Consider the following 13,419-nt stretch of genomic DNA (forward strand, 5'->3'; position numbering starts at 1 on the left):
TCCGAGTCAATCAGAACACCTTTACTGGGTGCAGCCACGTGTGCCTGCAGGGGACGGGGACAATGCCAGCCCCTATGTGCACACATGGGCCATTGAGTCTGCTTGGGAGCCCCTGCACTGGGTGCATGAACAAACCACAGTGGGACCTGGGGGAGCCTTCCCATCCTTCCCCTGGAGTCAAGGAGGTCCAGCACAAGGCCAGATACAGCATCTACACCCAGTGTCCCTGGGAGGCTCCACTCTGCTTCCTCTGTCCTTCTGGGGACACTAAGCACGCAGGCTACACCAGGCAAAGGACTTTGGCCCCCTCTGCCGTCTGGGTGTGTGTGGGTGGCTGAGCTCCATCTGTGGGTGTCCAGGTCCCTACGTGTCGGCACAGGAGGCCCACACAGAGTGACTGGTTTGGTTTTCAGCTGTGAAGCCTTGACTTTGGGCCACCCTGCAGAGACCACTGGCCCCGGCCGCCACCCATGGCCGGAGCTCTGGTCACAAGAGGCTCAGGTGGAGGCACCTGTGCATGGTGCCCAGCTTCTCCCACAGCATGGCAAAGGTGGGCCGCTCCTCTGGGCTGTCTTTCCAGCACCTCAACATGAGTGTGTAGACCTCCACCGGGCAGGCGGCCGGGCACGGCAGTCGGTATCCTCGGCTGATCTGCTGCAGTGTCTCCTGGTTAGACATTCCTGGGGAGGGGGCAGATATGGAGGGGGGCTGCCTTGATTTTGCCTGGGGTCACTATAGAGACCTCCCCCAGCCCCAGAAGCCTACCCTCCATCAACCCCTCCAACCCTCGGAGGGCAGCCTGAGGCCCAGAGCCCTCTTGGGTTCAGCCCTCCCAGGACAGGATAAGCCTCCTCCCTCAGACTGAACTTCTCTCAGAAGAGGCCTTGTCTCCTCTCAGGTGGGCACACACCTTCATAGGGACCCTGGCCATAGGTGAAGACCTCATAGAGCAGGATGCCGAAGGACCAGACATCTGACTTCTGGGTGAAGATGCGGTAGTTGGCGGCTTCAGGTGCCGTCCACTTGACAGGGATCTTGAAGCCGCTGCTTGGGGAGTAGATGTCATCCTGGGGGTGAGGGGAGGCCAGTGGTGGAGAAGGCACAACAGTGCCCTCCTCTCCCGTGGGTTCAGGAGTCCAGAGTCCCCACTGACCTTGAGCAACCGGGCCAAGCCAAAATCAGCCACCTTGCAAGTAAGGTCATCTCCCACGAGCACGTTCCTGGCAGCCAGGTCCCGGTGGACCACACGCTGCTCCTCCAGGTAGCCCATGCCCTCGGCCACCTGGCAGGCAAAGCTCAGCAGGAGAGGCAGGCTCAGGGCCTGGCCCTCTGGGCCTGCAAGGGGAGAGGAGCTGAGGGACCAAAGGCTAGAGGGCGAGGCCTCGTGAGGGTCAGGCAGGCAGATGCCTGCACAGATCTCCTGACCCCTCTGTGCCTCAGTCTCTGCTTCTCTAAGATGGCATGAGAATGGCCCTCTAAAGGCCAAAATGCAAACTATTTCTTGGTCACTGACTCAAACCCCTAAGACTTCAGGGGCAGAGGAGACTCAGAGCCTGGGATAGGGTGCCCTGGGGCTGGACTGGGTCTGGCCCTTATATACAGAGCCTGGTAACCCATATGGGACCCCTGCTCCCTCTGGACTCCAGCCCCAGACTCAGAAACACAAGTTGCTATCCCTCAGTAAAGCCCAGGCCCAGCCCAGACCCTGGCCCCCAACTACCTGCTGACCAGAGACCCAACAAGAACTGATGTCTGCAGCTTGGGCCATATGTGTCCAGTAAAAAGGCATGGTCTACCACCAAGGGCCCCAGGGAGGGCATTGTCCCACCCAATAGGAGGGTTTAGCCAGGGTGGCAGGGCAGTACTCACTGGCCAGGTAGAACTGCAGGTTGCCCTTGCGCATGAGCTCCGTGACGATGTACACAGGCTCCCCGTGGGAGCACACCGCATACAGCCGGATGAGCCGCTCGTGCCTCAGGGTCTTCAGCGCCTCGATCTCCTTGGAGAGGTCAGCCATCTTCATGTTCACTGCAGGAGAGGATGCTGCACCAGGACCACCGTGCCACCCCACTGCTGCCCCAGGCTGCAGGGCTCAGAGGGCGGGCCTCACCTGACTTGATGATCTTGACTGCCACGGGCACAGAGCCCTGCCACAGGCCTTCCCACACTTGCCCAAAGCAGCCTTCACCCAGCTTCTTCCCGAGGACAAATTCCGAGCGAGGTCGCTCCCACTCGTCGAGTGCTGGGGGCCTCTGCAGGGAAGGCCACTCAGGGCCCTGCCGGCTGTTCCCCTGGCAGAGTGGGCAGAAGGGCTGGGCAGAGTGGGCTTCTGGCAGGGTCCTGCCTCCCGGTTTGTCCTGCACAAAGCCCTCGCATCAGGCCTTCGGCACCTCTGTCCCCCCAGACGCACTCGTCCCAGGCCTGGGCTAGATCACAGGGGAGACCAATGCTGGCCTTTGGGAAGACTGGCCCTGAGCTGTGGGAGCTAATTGCCGTGGGGACCTAAGTGGCACCTTCTCCTGAGCCGGACATCCGTCCACAGACATTCATTACTGCCCCTGACTGGGCTGTCATTATGAGACCAGAGAAACCAGATTGCTCTGCCCTTGCCCAGAGCGCAGCTCTGGTGCAGTTCCAGGATAGCGCAGCGTGAGAGGCTTAGCACCTCCTCCCACCGTTTCTGCCTTCAGGGTCTGGGACAGCTGTGGGTGCTTCTCCGGACTGGTCCCTGCCACTGCCTCCCCTGCAGAGCATGGTGGACCCCATGGGCCCCCCAGTAGGAATTTCCAGCATCCTTCCTCCAACAGCCAGAGTGCCAAGTGGAATGCACGGAGCCCACTGGGCTCTCCCTGCCCCCAGGTGGGGCAGGGCTCAGGAACTGGCTGAGCGGCTCTGAGACAGGGTCCTGGGTGGCTCCCAGGAGCAGGCCTGGTCAGGCTCACCTGGGGCACACAGGGCTGCAGCAGTGGGTTCTGGATCAGCTTCCAGTGGGCCTTGTAGTAGGTGAGCAGAGCCTCCAGGCTGGGGAAGAGCCGGCCCTCCTGCAGGTAGAGGCTGCCCCCGGGGGCTGTGCTGATGCGGTAGTGGCAGACTTCAGCCTGGGCCCTGACTGAGTCACAGGGGGACACTGGCAACTCCTCTGCAGGCCACCCCACCCCAACCTCCCCTGTGGCCTTGCTCAGGCCAACCTGGGGTCCCTGGGTGGCCAACCCTGTGTGCGGGGATGGGTGTGGCAGCTGCAGGGCAGAGGCAGTGTGGAGCTCTGGGGGCACAGAGTAAGTACTTAATAGATTCTTGTTGGATGAAGGAGTCCATGACTAAGTGAAGGAAGGGAGGAGGAAGGGAAGCAGGGAGGAGATGGACACACACAGATGACCCATAGGTTCACCAGGCATGGGTGAAGGGGCTGGTACTGTCTGGGGACCCCCCCCCCACCCCAGCTCAAAGGTACCTGGCCGGATGGGGGCTGAGTGTCCCACTGTGGGACGGAGTCATAAGGCACTGCCTTTGTACCTGACAGCGAGTAATCTCCAAGGCTGCTCTCACTAGGCCGAATGAGGAAGGCCCCTGGAGCGTTAGCAGGGGACAAGAGCAGTTGCTGGGCCTGGGTCCTGTTGATCTCACAGAAGTACCAGCTGCAAGCAGTGGGCATGGTCACTATGCAAGTCCAGCCCTATTGACCCCCAGCCAGGTCTCAGGCCACAGTTGTCCTGCCATCTCTCAGTGATGAGGAACAACCAATGCCCAGTGCTGGAGTCCCAACTCAGGGACTCCAGCCCCTGTCCCCTGCTTGGCCTCGAGGGTCCTCAGAGCTGGAGAGGGGACCACTAGGGCTGGCACGGCACTGACCCAGCCACCACAGGTGACCTGAATGCTGCTCCCCACAGGGGAAACTGTTCACTCACCTGGCCACTAGCTCTCAGTTAGCCCTGCTACAAGTCACTTCTAGGTCCCTGCTCATCACGTGACCACCAGTCCCTGCCACAGGCTGAGCCCACCAAAGTAGAAAATTTGATGAGCCCCTGCGGGGGTTCACAGGGAACAGGGTCCCCAGTGAGCCGCCCCAGGAGCACCCTCTGGGATGCCAGTCTGACTGGGGAGGACCACGGGTGCCACCTGGCTGGGCGTGGCCCACGTGCCTTGGGAGGATGACTTGATGGTGGCTTGAGCCAGGTTGGGCAGGTCAGGAGACAACCAGCAGGGAATTCAAGGGGAGGTTCACAGCATCTTGTACTCTCAAGGGCCTGCCCAGGGCAGGTGGCCTGGAGCTCCCTGGTCTCTGTCCACAGGGTGCTTCTTCTGAGTCACTGTGAGCACCAGGGGGCAGGGGTTCCCAGGTGTTCACTCCTCAGATTTCCAGACACAGGAGTCCACAAACTTGAGTTTAGGGACAAAGGGCCATCTCCTAAGTCACTTAAGGTCACACTGTGTGGCTCTCATTCCTGGGAGTCAGTGACATCCTTGAGAAGGAGAAGAAGTAACTCCCAGCTCCACCCCATTGGGTGTCTCTGCTGCCCAAGGCCCAGGTGGAGATTCACACCTGGCTCAATTTCTCACCCCAGCCTCCCACTTCTAGGACCTTCCAGGGACCCAACCACGAGAAGCATGCTGCCCCTGCCCCATGGTAGCACAGCCATAGGGGACCAGTCCTGTGAGCACAAGGAGTACAGTGAGCAAGGGCCAGCTCTAAGACCACCCAAAGAGAAGGGTCAGGAGGGATCCTGGAGGACCCACACATGACTCAGAGCATCCCACATGAGACCAGAGGAGCCTGCACCCCCATCCCGGGGAGCCATGGCAAGAAATGGCATGGCCAGGGCAAGGGACTGGGCTAAAGTCAGAGGGAAGGGTACAGTGCCAAGGATAAGGCTGGAGCCTGCACTGGTCCCCCTGAGACTGGCTGGGCAGCAGGCTCAGAGAAGCCCACATATTCATTTGAGAAGCCAGAGGTACAGCCCACAAGACTGGCCGGCTCTACCGAATACTTCCTGAAGACAGCCCTTGCCTTGGGGGTCAAAGCAGGGCGACAAGACTTTCTTCAGGCAAAGGGCCTCTGGCATCCCTTTCCAGAACAGAAGGATATGGGGGCCAGGAGAAAGGGCATTTCCTCAACACATCCCCAGCCTTCTCCAGGAGCCTGGGCCAGGGTCTTTGCAAATGCAATTCGGACACCTGTGTGCATCCTGATCTATGGAAGACCTGCCTAGGAGTCTCTTTCTGGGGTATGGGGCCAGGTGTCTAGAGGTAATGATGCCAGGAGTGTGGTAAGGCCTTTCATCTTCAGGTCCAGGCAGTCATTAGCCCTCCCCAAGACCAGCCCTGCCCCGCCAGGAGCCCTTCCCTGCCCCGCCAGGAGCCCTTCCCTGCCTGCCTGCCTCCAGGAGCTTTCACAGGGTCTGTCTTCCACACCTACTGACTGTGAACCCCCTCCCATCAGAACAGGTCCTGGGACCTGCCTCCCTGGCATGTGTGAGGGCTGGAGCCCCTCAGCAGGCACCTTCCTGTGACTCCAGCTTCACCTGTCACATGAAATCTCCCAGGAGACTGTCAGCATCAGGATCCCCCAGGAGGCTGGAGGTGGCTCTGCACAATGCTGAGACAACCTGATCTGCAGGAGCAGGCCCAGGCCTCAGACTAGCTCGGCGCAGGAGCAGGGGAGGCTGCCCAGGACACATCAGGACCTGCTCCCCACCGGTTCCCCACCTGTTCTTCCCAGCATTCCCTGATGTGAGACCTTCCTGGTCTTCTGGAGCTGAAGGAAATACCTAAACCTCCTAGGATTCCTATCTGGGCCAGAACTTGCCACATCTTGATAGTGGCAACTGCAACAGCCACAAAATCTGGGCTGAACAACTCATTTAGGGGAAAGGCAGGAATGAACCTCACCCCAGAACTTGGGTCGAATGCTTGAAGCCACTGCGCTATATCGATCACATGGCAGGCCCTACTTGGAGCTGGCACACCCGAATACTTAGTCCCTGCCTGTGACCCAGGAGGCTACGCAGTCCAGTGGACCCTCAGCCTGGGCTTCTCTGAGGAAGGACCCACCCAGGAAGCACCTGCCCCCCAAATCCCAGAGTGTGGTGCAAACAGCCAGGCATCCAAACTGGCCACTTGCTGATGGTGGACGGTCCCAGCCTGGGGATCCTAGGAATTCACCCATGCCCCCCTAAACAAGTCAGGGCATATCTAGACCCAGCTTGGGGTGGTTTGGAGAATGCAGACAGTTGGTTTAATGCCCTCACAGGACCAGGGGTCCCTGCATGGCCACCTGGAACCTGAGGCCCTCCCAGGAGCTCCTGGAGCAGGGTGAGCCCCGGTATCAGCTGGCACACATCAGAGCCCAAGCCCTGCCCTCCAAACAGTGGCCACTCAGTGAACACTGTGAACTGGGTCCCTGTGTGAGGGCAGGGTCCTGGAGTGACTGTCATGCTATGCGCCTGACCTGCTGGTCATCACCTGGTTCTGCTGCTCCTGTGCTTCCCTCTCAGCAAAGCAGTTATTCCTGTTTCACAGTGGCCAGTGCACCTGCCTGCTCATCCAGGTGCAACAGGCACCCCATGGAGGGTCAGAGAACATGCATATATTCCCACTTAAAGTCCTGTCTTATTCCACTCTCCAGACCTCTACAGGCTCTGGGTCGCAGGCCCAGGTACTCACGGTCGGTCTGAGCGTGTCTCACGGGTAGCTTTGGCAACGTAGTTGATGGGCACCAGACCGGTGCTGGGCGGGCCCGAGAGCCTGCGGGCGAAGATATAGTCGCCCTCCTCTTTGAGGGCGTAGAGCCTGTCCCCGCGGCTGACACTCAGCTCCTCCTCGCGCCGCGCGGTGAAGTCGTAGAGCGCGTGGAAGAGCTGCGCCCGGGGCGCGGAGAGCGACTCAGGGCTCTGCGGAGGGCTTGGGCGCTGGGCCTGTGGCGGCGGTGTCGGAGCCCCGGGGCCCGGGGGTGCTGTCCTCCGACTCACCCGCTGCCAGATCTTGTCCCAGAACGACAGGAAGGCCAGCCGCTTCCTGAGAAAGGGCTCTGCGCCCCCGGGGGACGTCGGGCTGGGCTGACGCTGGAGGTGCATGGGGCAGCCCTAGGGTCGGCACACCCTGTCGAGGGCTCCCCAGCAGAGGAGGCTGAGTGCCACAGCCATCCGAGGTCGAAGGAGAAACTGGAAGGGCCGGTGGGACGGCTGGGCGGGCTTCCGGCGCGGCGTCCCTAGCTAGCACCAGGTGTGGGGTGACAGACAACACCGACCCGCAGGGTCACTCCAGAGGGCCTCTATACAAGGCACACAGTCCTCGACTGCTTCCCGTGTTGGAGTAAAGACGGGTGGGGCGAAGGGCAGCACCCGCGGCCCCACTGGAGGACCGCGGTGAGGTCCGGTCGTGCGGAGAGCAGCTGGGCGGAGCTGCGGCAGAGGCCGGCGCCAGGTGATCCGAGGTGGGCGGGGTCTCGGTAGAGGCTGGCCCCTGTCTCCCTCCGCAGGCCCGGGCGGGAGGGGGCGGCTCTGCCCTGCCAGGCCCTGCAAGTGCGACAAGAGAAAGGTTGGAGCTCCAGCCCGGCTGCCCTTGAGCGTGGAGGGACCAACAGCTGCTCATCAGCAGTGTGCTGATGTGAGGGGCAGCTTCCTGGGGGTCAGGCTGAGGCTGGTTGCAGGAGCTCTGAGTTCCACGTCCAGAGGGCCCAGCTACAAAGATCTTTGTGTTTGGGGTGTGCTCCCCCTCACCCAGAGGTGGAACCTCACTGCCCCCAGGGTGTAGCACCCTTCAGGCCCAGGAAAACTGTCCACCAGTGTCAGCTTACTGCCCACCCAGGGACAGACAAGACTAAAAGCAAACTGGGCCATCTCTGCCACAGAACACCACATAGCAATAAGACAGAGCAACTGTCAGTGCACAGGACAGCTGGGACAGCCTCAGAAGTCAATCCCAAAGTCTGCGTATTGTACTGTGACTCAGTGCAGGACCTTGTGTGTGCTAGGCAAGCACTCTGTTACTGAGTGACACCCCCAACCCCCATACAGCATTCTTAATATGACATAATCACAGCTAGTGGTTGCAGGGGCTAAGGAGGGGTAGGTGGGACACCATAAGGGGTTCCCTTGGGGGTGGACCTCCCTGTGTCTGTCACTATCAGTGTTCCAGTGTGATCCTATGTTGCAGCTTTCCAAGAGGTCTCCTTCTGTGGGCACTGGGTACATGGTACATGGGATTTGTTATTCCCTGCAAACCACACATCTCAATCCACATATCTCAAGTGAAAAGCCGATTAAAACTTAACTGGGAGGACTGGGGATATAGCTCAGTTGGGAGAGTGGCCCTGGGTTCAAACCCCAGCACCACAAAAAAAAAAAAAAAAAAAAAAAAAAAAAAAAAAAAAAAAACTTAGATGGGGAAATCAGGAATAGCAAAAAGGGGTTGGGGGGCTCAGGCTGGGGCTCAGTGGCAGAGCTGATCTAGCACATGTGAGGCACTGGGTTTGAACCTCAGCACCACATGATAAATAAAATTAAGTCATTATGTCCATCTACAACTAAAAATATTTTTTAAAGGGGTGCAAGGAGAGGGCAGAGGCCAGGACATGCCTGGCCCCAAAAGAGGAGGGGCTTCTGTCTCCACATTCCTCCTCTAGGGGAGGGCTCAGCTGGGGGCAGGGTCTTCCTCCTGCTGATTTTTCACCCCCTCCCCTTCCCAGGGGCCAATCACCACCAATCTTCAGGAAGTGCCCTTTTCTCCAAATAATTCAGCTGTCCTCCCTTGACTCCCTAAATCCACAATGACACCTGCTCCAATTTCTTGAGTTAGTGTCCTGGCAAGGCAGAATCAGTACATACCACCCCTGTCCCAACAGTTCCTGGGCTTCCACCCTTAGGCTGGGAGGATGCAGCAATCCAATGGACAGAAAAACCAGAGGGCAGGGTCAGCTGGAGCTTGGGGGCTCTGGGCACAGAACAGGCTGGGAGGAGTTGGGGACAAAGTCTCATCCCCAAAGGGGTTGCCCTATGGGGGCAGCAAAGGCTGGGAATCTTTGGATGTCTGAGACCATTTCCAGGAAATCCCCAGGCTGGCTTCACAGCAGTAGGGAGTGGGCGGTGATCCCACAGGTCCTGAGGCCAGACTGGGGGCAAAGATGGCATGGGGACCTGAGAACTTCCCTAGAGCTGTGCAGACCTCATTCATCCAGACCAAACCTGGTCTAAGCCTGGGCAAACCCTGTGGAGAGGGAACCTGCATGGGAGAAGTGACCACCGCTGGCCCTGCTGACCGCTGGCTAGGGTGACCCCATCCACCAGTTTCTGGTCACCTCTCCCCAGTTCCTAGGAGACCCCCAGGGCAGGCTAGGGCTGGGACTTCCTGCAGGTGCCCCGTACCAAAAAGGCTGCGCAGGTGCCAGTGCTGAGCCCCTGAGGGCAGCGGGCAGGGCCTCAGGCTCCGCGTTCGCGGAATGCGCCAAGCCCGGCTTTCGGCTTTCGTTGCGCGCGGGGCGGGGCCGAGGACCGCTTCCCTCTTCCCTCGGTCCGGTCCGCTTGGCGCTGAACACCTTCGCCCACGGCATCTGCACTCAACCCTCACATCGCAGGCACCCAGGCACCCGGCCACCCGGGGTGTCACAATGGCCTGCAGTCCCCATGGCAACCCGCTGGCGGGCGGGGCCTGAGGGCGTGGAGCGCTTTGACAGTCGGCAGCAGGGCTCCACTCAGCCCGGAAGCCAGGCGCAGGCTGGGGAAGCAGCCGCACTTGGAGAGGAGGGCTGGGGGCTCTGGGAAACCAGGGGTAGGTAAAGGGATTCAGGGTGGGGCATGGGGACTGGGAAGGAGGGTAGTGCTGAAGGGTGGGGATGCCTGGGGTGCCAGTAGTCTATCTAGGGGAAGTGACCTGTGGCCAGGGGCATAATGGGGTCAGAATGGTGGGGAAGGGTCGGTCTGAGGACGCCCCTTCCTGAAGTTCATGGCCAGCCCTATGCAGCCTTCCAGCTGGGAGGCTGCTTTGCACAAAGGTGGTGAAGTATGCTGGCCTCCACCAGAGCAGGGGTCCTGTCTCAGCTTGCACTTCACCTCAGAAACCCTCCCTACTGTTCCCAGGGGTCTGTTCTGGCCCTCTTGCTCCAGGAAGAGCAAGGTTGGCCTTTAGGGACTGAGGCTAACTTGGGTCACACCCTGATCACAGACCTGTGTAGCTTTGGGTCAGTCGCAGAATCCCTCAGTTCACTCACAGGTAACCCATTCACCCCCAGAGGGCTGTGACATCAGAGATGCCATCTGAAGCTACTGGCCCAGCTCAGGGGGTGCTGGGAGCTGAGGTCACCAGGGATATCGGCCCCTTCTCCAGGGAACTTTGGCTGCAGGGCCAGCCTGTGGCAGCACCCAGCCATGGGTTATACCAGCCCCACCAACACAGAGTTGGAACCTGAGTCTGGGAAGAGCAGAGGACAGACTGGGTTGATTCAGATCATGGAAGCAGCCAGGCACAGTGCCTGCAGTTCCAACTACTGGGGAGGCTGAGACAGGAGAATCCTTTAAGCCCAGGAGTTCAAGACCAACCTGGGCAACATAGTGAGATCCCCATCTCAAAATAAATAAATAAATAATTATTTAAAAGACCTGGAAGGAGACTAAGCTACCAAGATTTTTAGCCTCAGGTGTCCCATCTGTGAAACAGGGTGACAGGACCTCCTCTCTTGTGGGGCTTTTCCTGTGCCACCAGCCTCAGTACACGGGAATGCTCAGCACTAGGACTAACACAGTACTGACTCCTCGGAGCACTGTCCTCATTGAGATCTGCCCCTCTGCTCTGCAACCTCAGGGAAAACCAGTAGGTGAGGAGGCACCACAAATGCCCTGAGAGAGATTCGTGGACTGCTGAGGGTCATCGAGTCCTCTCCACAACCCTAGGGCACTATCCCTGTGTCAGATGAGGAGCTGAGCTCATACCAGACCCACAGCTGATCAGTGGCAGGGGTTTCCACCAGGGCCATTCTGACCCCAGAGCCTACTCTCTTAGCCCTGCCCTGTCTCTTCACTTCAAAGGACAAGTGCCCCCTTGGTAGAGGTTTTCTGCCCCCAACCTCCACTTCCGTCTGTCCGGCCCTTGAGGCAGCCTTTTCTCAGAAAGCTGTGCCCCAGGGGAGGGCAGAAGCCCAGTGCTGGGCAGAGGGCAGAAGTCCAGTGCTGGGCAGAGGGCAGAGGGCTTGGGTGGGTGGCTGAGCCAGCCTGACTGTTGCAGCTCATGCCAGCCCGACTGTTGCAGCTCATGCCAGCCCTTACCCCCAGCTCCCAGACCATGAACTTCAAGGTCACAGGCCTGGGCCTGGACAAGATGAGGCTGGACAGTCCACAGTCCTTCCTGGACACGGAGGAGGTGGAAGAGGGGGAGGATCAGCAGCTGCTGGAGCCAGAGGCTTGGAGGACCTACATGGAGCACCGCAATGTGCTTCGTGAGTTCCTGACCTCAGACCTGAGCCCCCACCTGCTCAAGCGCCACCATGCCCGCATGCAGTTGCTTAAGAAGTGCTCCTACTACATCGAGGTCCTCCCCAAGCACCTGGCCCTGGGTGATCAGAACCCACTGGTGCTGCCCAACACCATGTTCCAGCTCATTGACCCCTGGAAGTTCCAGCGCATGAAGAAGGTGGGCACAGCACAGACCAAGATCCAGCTGCTGCTCCTAGGAGACCTGCTAGAGCGGCTGGACCGTGGCCGTGCAGAGCTGGACGCCCTGCTGGAGTCTCCAGACCCTCGGCCCTTCCTGGCCGGCTGGGGGCTTGTGGAGCAGCGGCTGGCAGACTTGTCGGCTGTCATGGACAGCTTCCTGGCCATGATGGTGCCAGGGCGCCTGCACATCAAGCACCGCCTGGTGTCTGACATTGGGGCCACCAAGATTCCACACATCCGGCTCATGCTGAGCACCAAGATGCCAGTCATGTTCGACCGAAAGGAATCCGTGGCCCATCAGGACTGGGTCAGCCTGCGCTGGTTTGTTACTGTCCAGCCAGTTGTGCCAGAGCAGTTTGAGCTGCGCTTCAAGCTGCTGGAGCCGCGGACACAGCAGGAATGCACGCAGTGTGGCATCATCCCTGTGGCCACCTGTACCTTTGATGTCCACAACCTATTACCCAACCGTGCCTACAAGTTCACTATCAAGAGGGCAGAGAGCTACACACTGGTGTATGAACCATGGCGGGACAGCCTCACCCTGCAGACCATGCCAGGGCCCCCAGGAGGGCCTGCCCCCAGTCGGCTGGGCAAGCCCAGCTCGCCCCTGACCACACCTTCCGAGAGATGATTTTCTAATATTTATCCACTAATAAAGAGGAGTATACACAGAGAATTAAACAAGCCGGCTTAGGTTTTAAGGCAGCAGCAGCCATGAGTGTTTTCCTGATGGCCCAGCACCCCACAAGTCCCAGGACCCCCCCTTAGCTCCTGCTGTCTTTCCAGGGGAGCCCCAGAGTGGACCTCCAGGACAGATGGCCCCTGGAGCAAGAAGTGCCAGCCCCTGGCACCTGGCTGCCATCCCCACCACCACACCAGTCTCTGATTTCTCACCTGCCTGCCAGGCTGGGGCTGTTTGAGAGGGTGACACCCTGGGGTCCTGTCTGCACACCACTGGGGGCGGTCACAGCCCTGGTGCTAGTGTTACCAGCTTCCTTGGAGCCAGGGTGACTGAGACCAAGAGGACATTTTATTTTTAAAATAAAAGATAAATGTCTTACATTCTCCCCAAGAAAAGCTGAAGTTCGTCGACAGCCCCATCCCAACATGGATGAGGGACCTGGCAAGAGACCCTGACCAGGAGCCTCCCCAAGATGCTAGCCAGTGCCATAGCTCCTGTGGGGTGGCCGTCCCTCAGCCCATCAACCCTCCTTGCCAGCTGCTGGTGGTCTATCCTCATTACCTGAGGAGCCTCAATGGTCAGTGTCCTCCAGCCTGGTCATGTGATCCTGGTGCAGTTAGCAGATGGTCCCAAACACATCCCACTTGACTCAGGAGATGTGGATGCAAGCGTGGTCACCTCCAAAACCACAGGGTGCACCTTGCACCCAGATGAGGCAGGGGCGGACTGGCAGGGAAGGAGCCCAGAGCCACACCAGCCAGATATGTCCAGCTTCCCACACACCACACTCATGTGCTCACCACACACGTGCTCACAGGGCTGGCAGGGGCAGGGTGGTCAAGGACAGGGGACCCTTTTGCCATGGGCAATGGGGTGGTTTGCTGCAAAGGAGAGGAAGTCCCCAGCTGGGTCCGAAGGGCCTCAGCACCCCAGCTCCCTTCAGGCCACTCCAGCTGCAGGCCTCCCATGGTTCCAGTGAGCTGAGCCCTCCAGGCCTGTCACTCTGTGGCCTTGTGTGGCTTTGGGGACTTGCCTCTGGACACCCCAGGGTCCAGGGTCAGCACACAGCTGCTCCTGTGTTTGGTGTGGTGTAAGGAC

At 59.5% G+C, this 13,419-nt stretch overlaps 2 protein-coding genes across 5 annotated transcripts; one reads left to right on the top strand and one right to left on the bottom strand.

Moving 5' to 3' along the window:
- Positions 1 to 7,459, bottom strand: SRMS (src-related kinase lacking C-terminal regulatory tyrosine and N-terminal myristylation sites). 4 transcript variants are annotated; one of them, XM_079128011.1, is made up of 9 exons: positions 6,966 to 7,452; positions 6,661 to 6,854; positions 3,514 to 3,635; positions 2,943 to 3,109; positions 2,111 to 2,357; positions 1,870 to 2,043; positions 1,154 to 1,335; positions 911 to 1,067; positions 1 to 680 (listed from the first exon to the last, which is right to left on the bottom strand). In XM_079128011.1, exons 1-9 carry the CDS (start codon positions 7,068 to 7,070, stop codon positions 487 to 489), a joined length of 1,542 nt encoding a protein of 513 aa, XP_078984137.1. In that variant the 5' UTR covers positions 7,071 to 7,452; the 3' UTR covers positions 1 to 486. The 4 variants fall into 4 exon arrangements, 3 of the variants coding, with proteins under 3 accessions (XP_078984137.1, XP_078984136.1, XP_078984135.1); XM_079128010.1 differs by having other exon boundaries at positions 1,870 to 2,028; positions 2,111 to 2,291; positions 6,661 to 7,451; XM_079128009.1 differs by having other exon boundaries at positions 1,870 to 2,028; positions 6,661 to 7,447.
- Positions 7,460 to 9,620: 2,161 nt separating this feature from the next.
- Positions 9,621 to 12,270, top strand: FNDC11 (fibronectin type III domain containing 11; the record flags this gene model as incomplete). The annotated part of the gene is made up of 2 exons (XM_079128029.1): positions 9,621 to 9,762; positions 11,259 to 12,270. The coding sequence occupies exon 2, from the start codon at positions 11,269 to 11,271 to the stop codon at positions 12,268 to 12,270; it is 1,002 nt and encodes a 333-aa protein (XP_078984155.1). The 5' UTR covers positions 9,621 to 9,762; positions 11,259 to 11,268.
- Between the last annotated feature and the right edge of the window lie 1,149 nt (positions 12,271 to 13,419).

The sequence above is a fragment of the Sciurus vulgaris genome (genome assembly GCF_902686455.1).
Source record: "Sciurus vulgaris genome assembly, chromosome: 2".
NCBI classification, from domain to species: domain Eukaryota; kingdom Metazoa; phylum Chordata; class Mammalia; order Rodentia; family Sciuridae; genus Sciurus; species Sciurus vulgaris.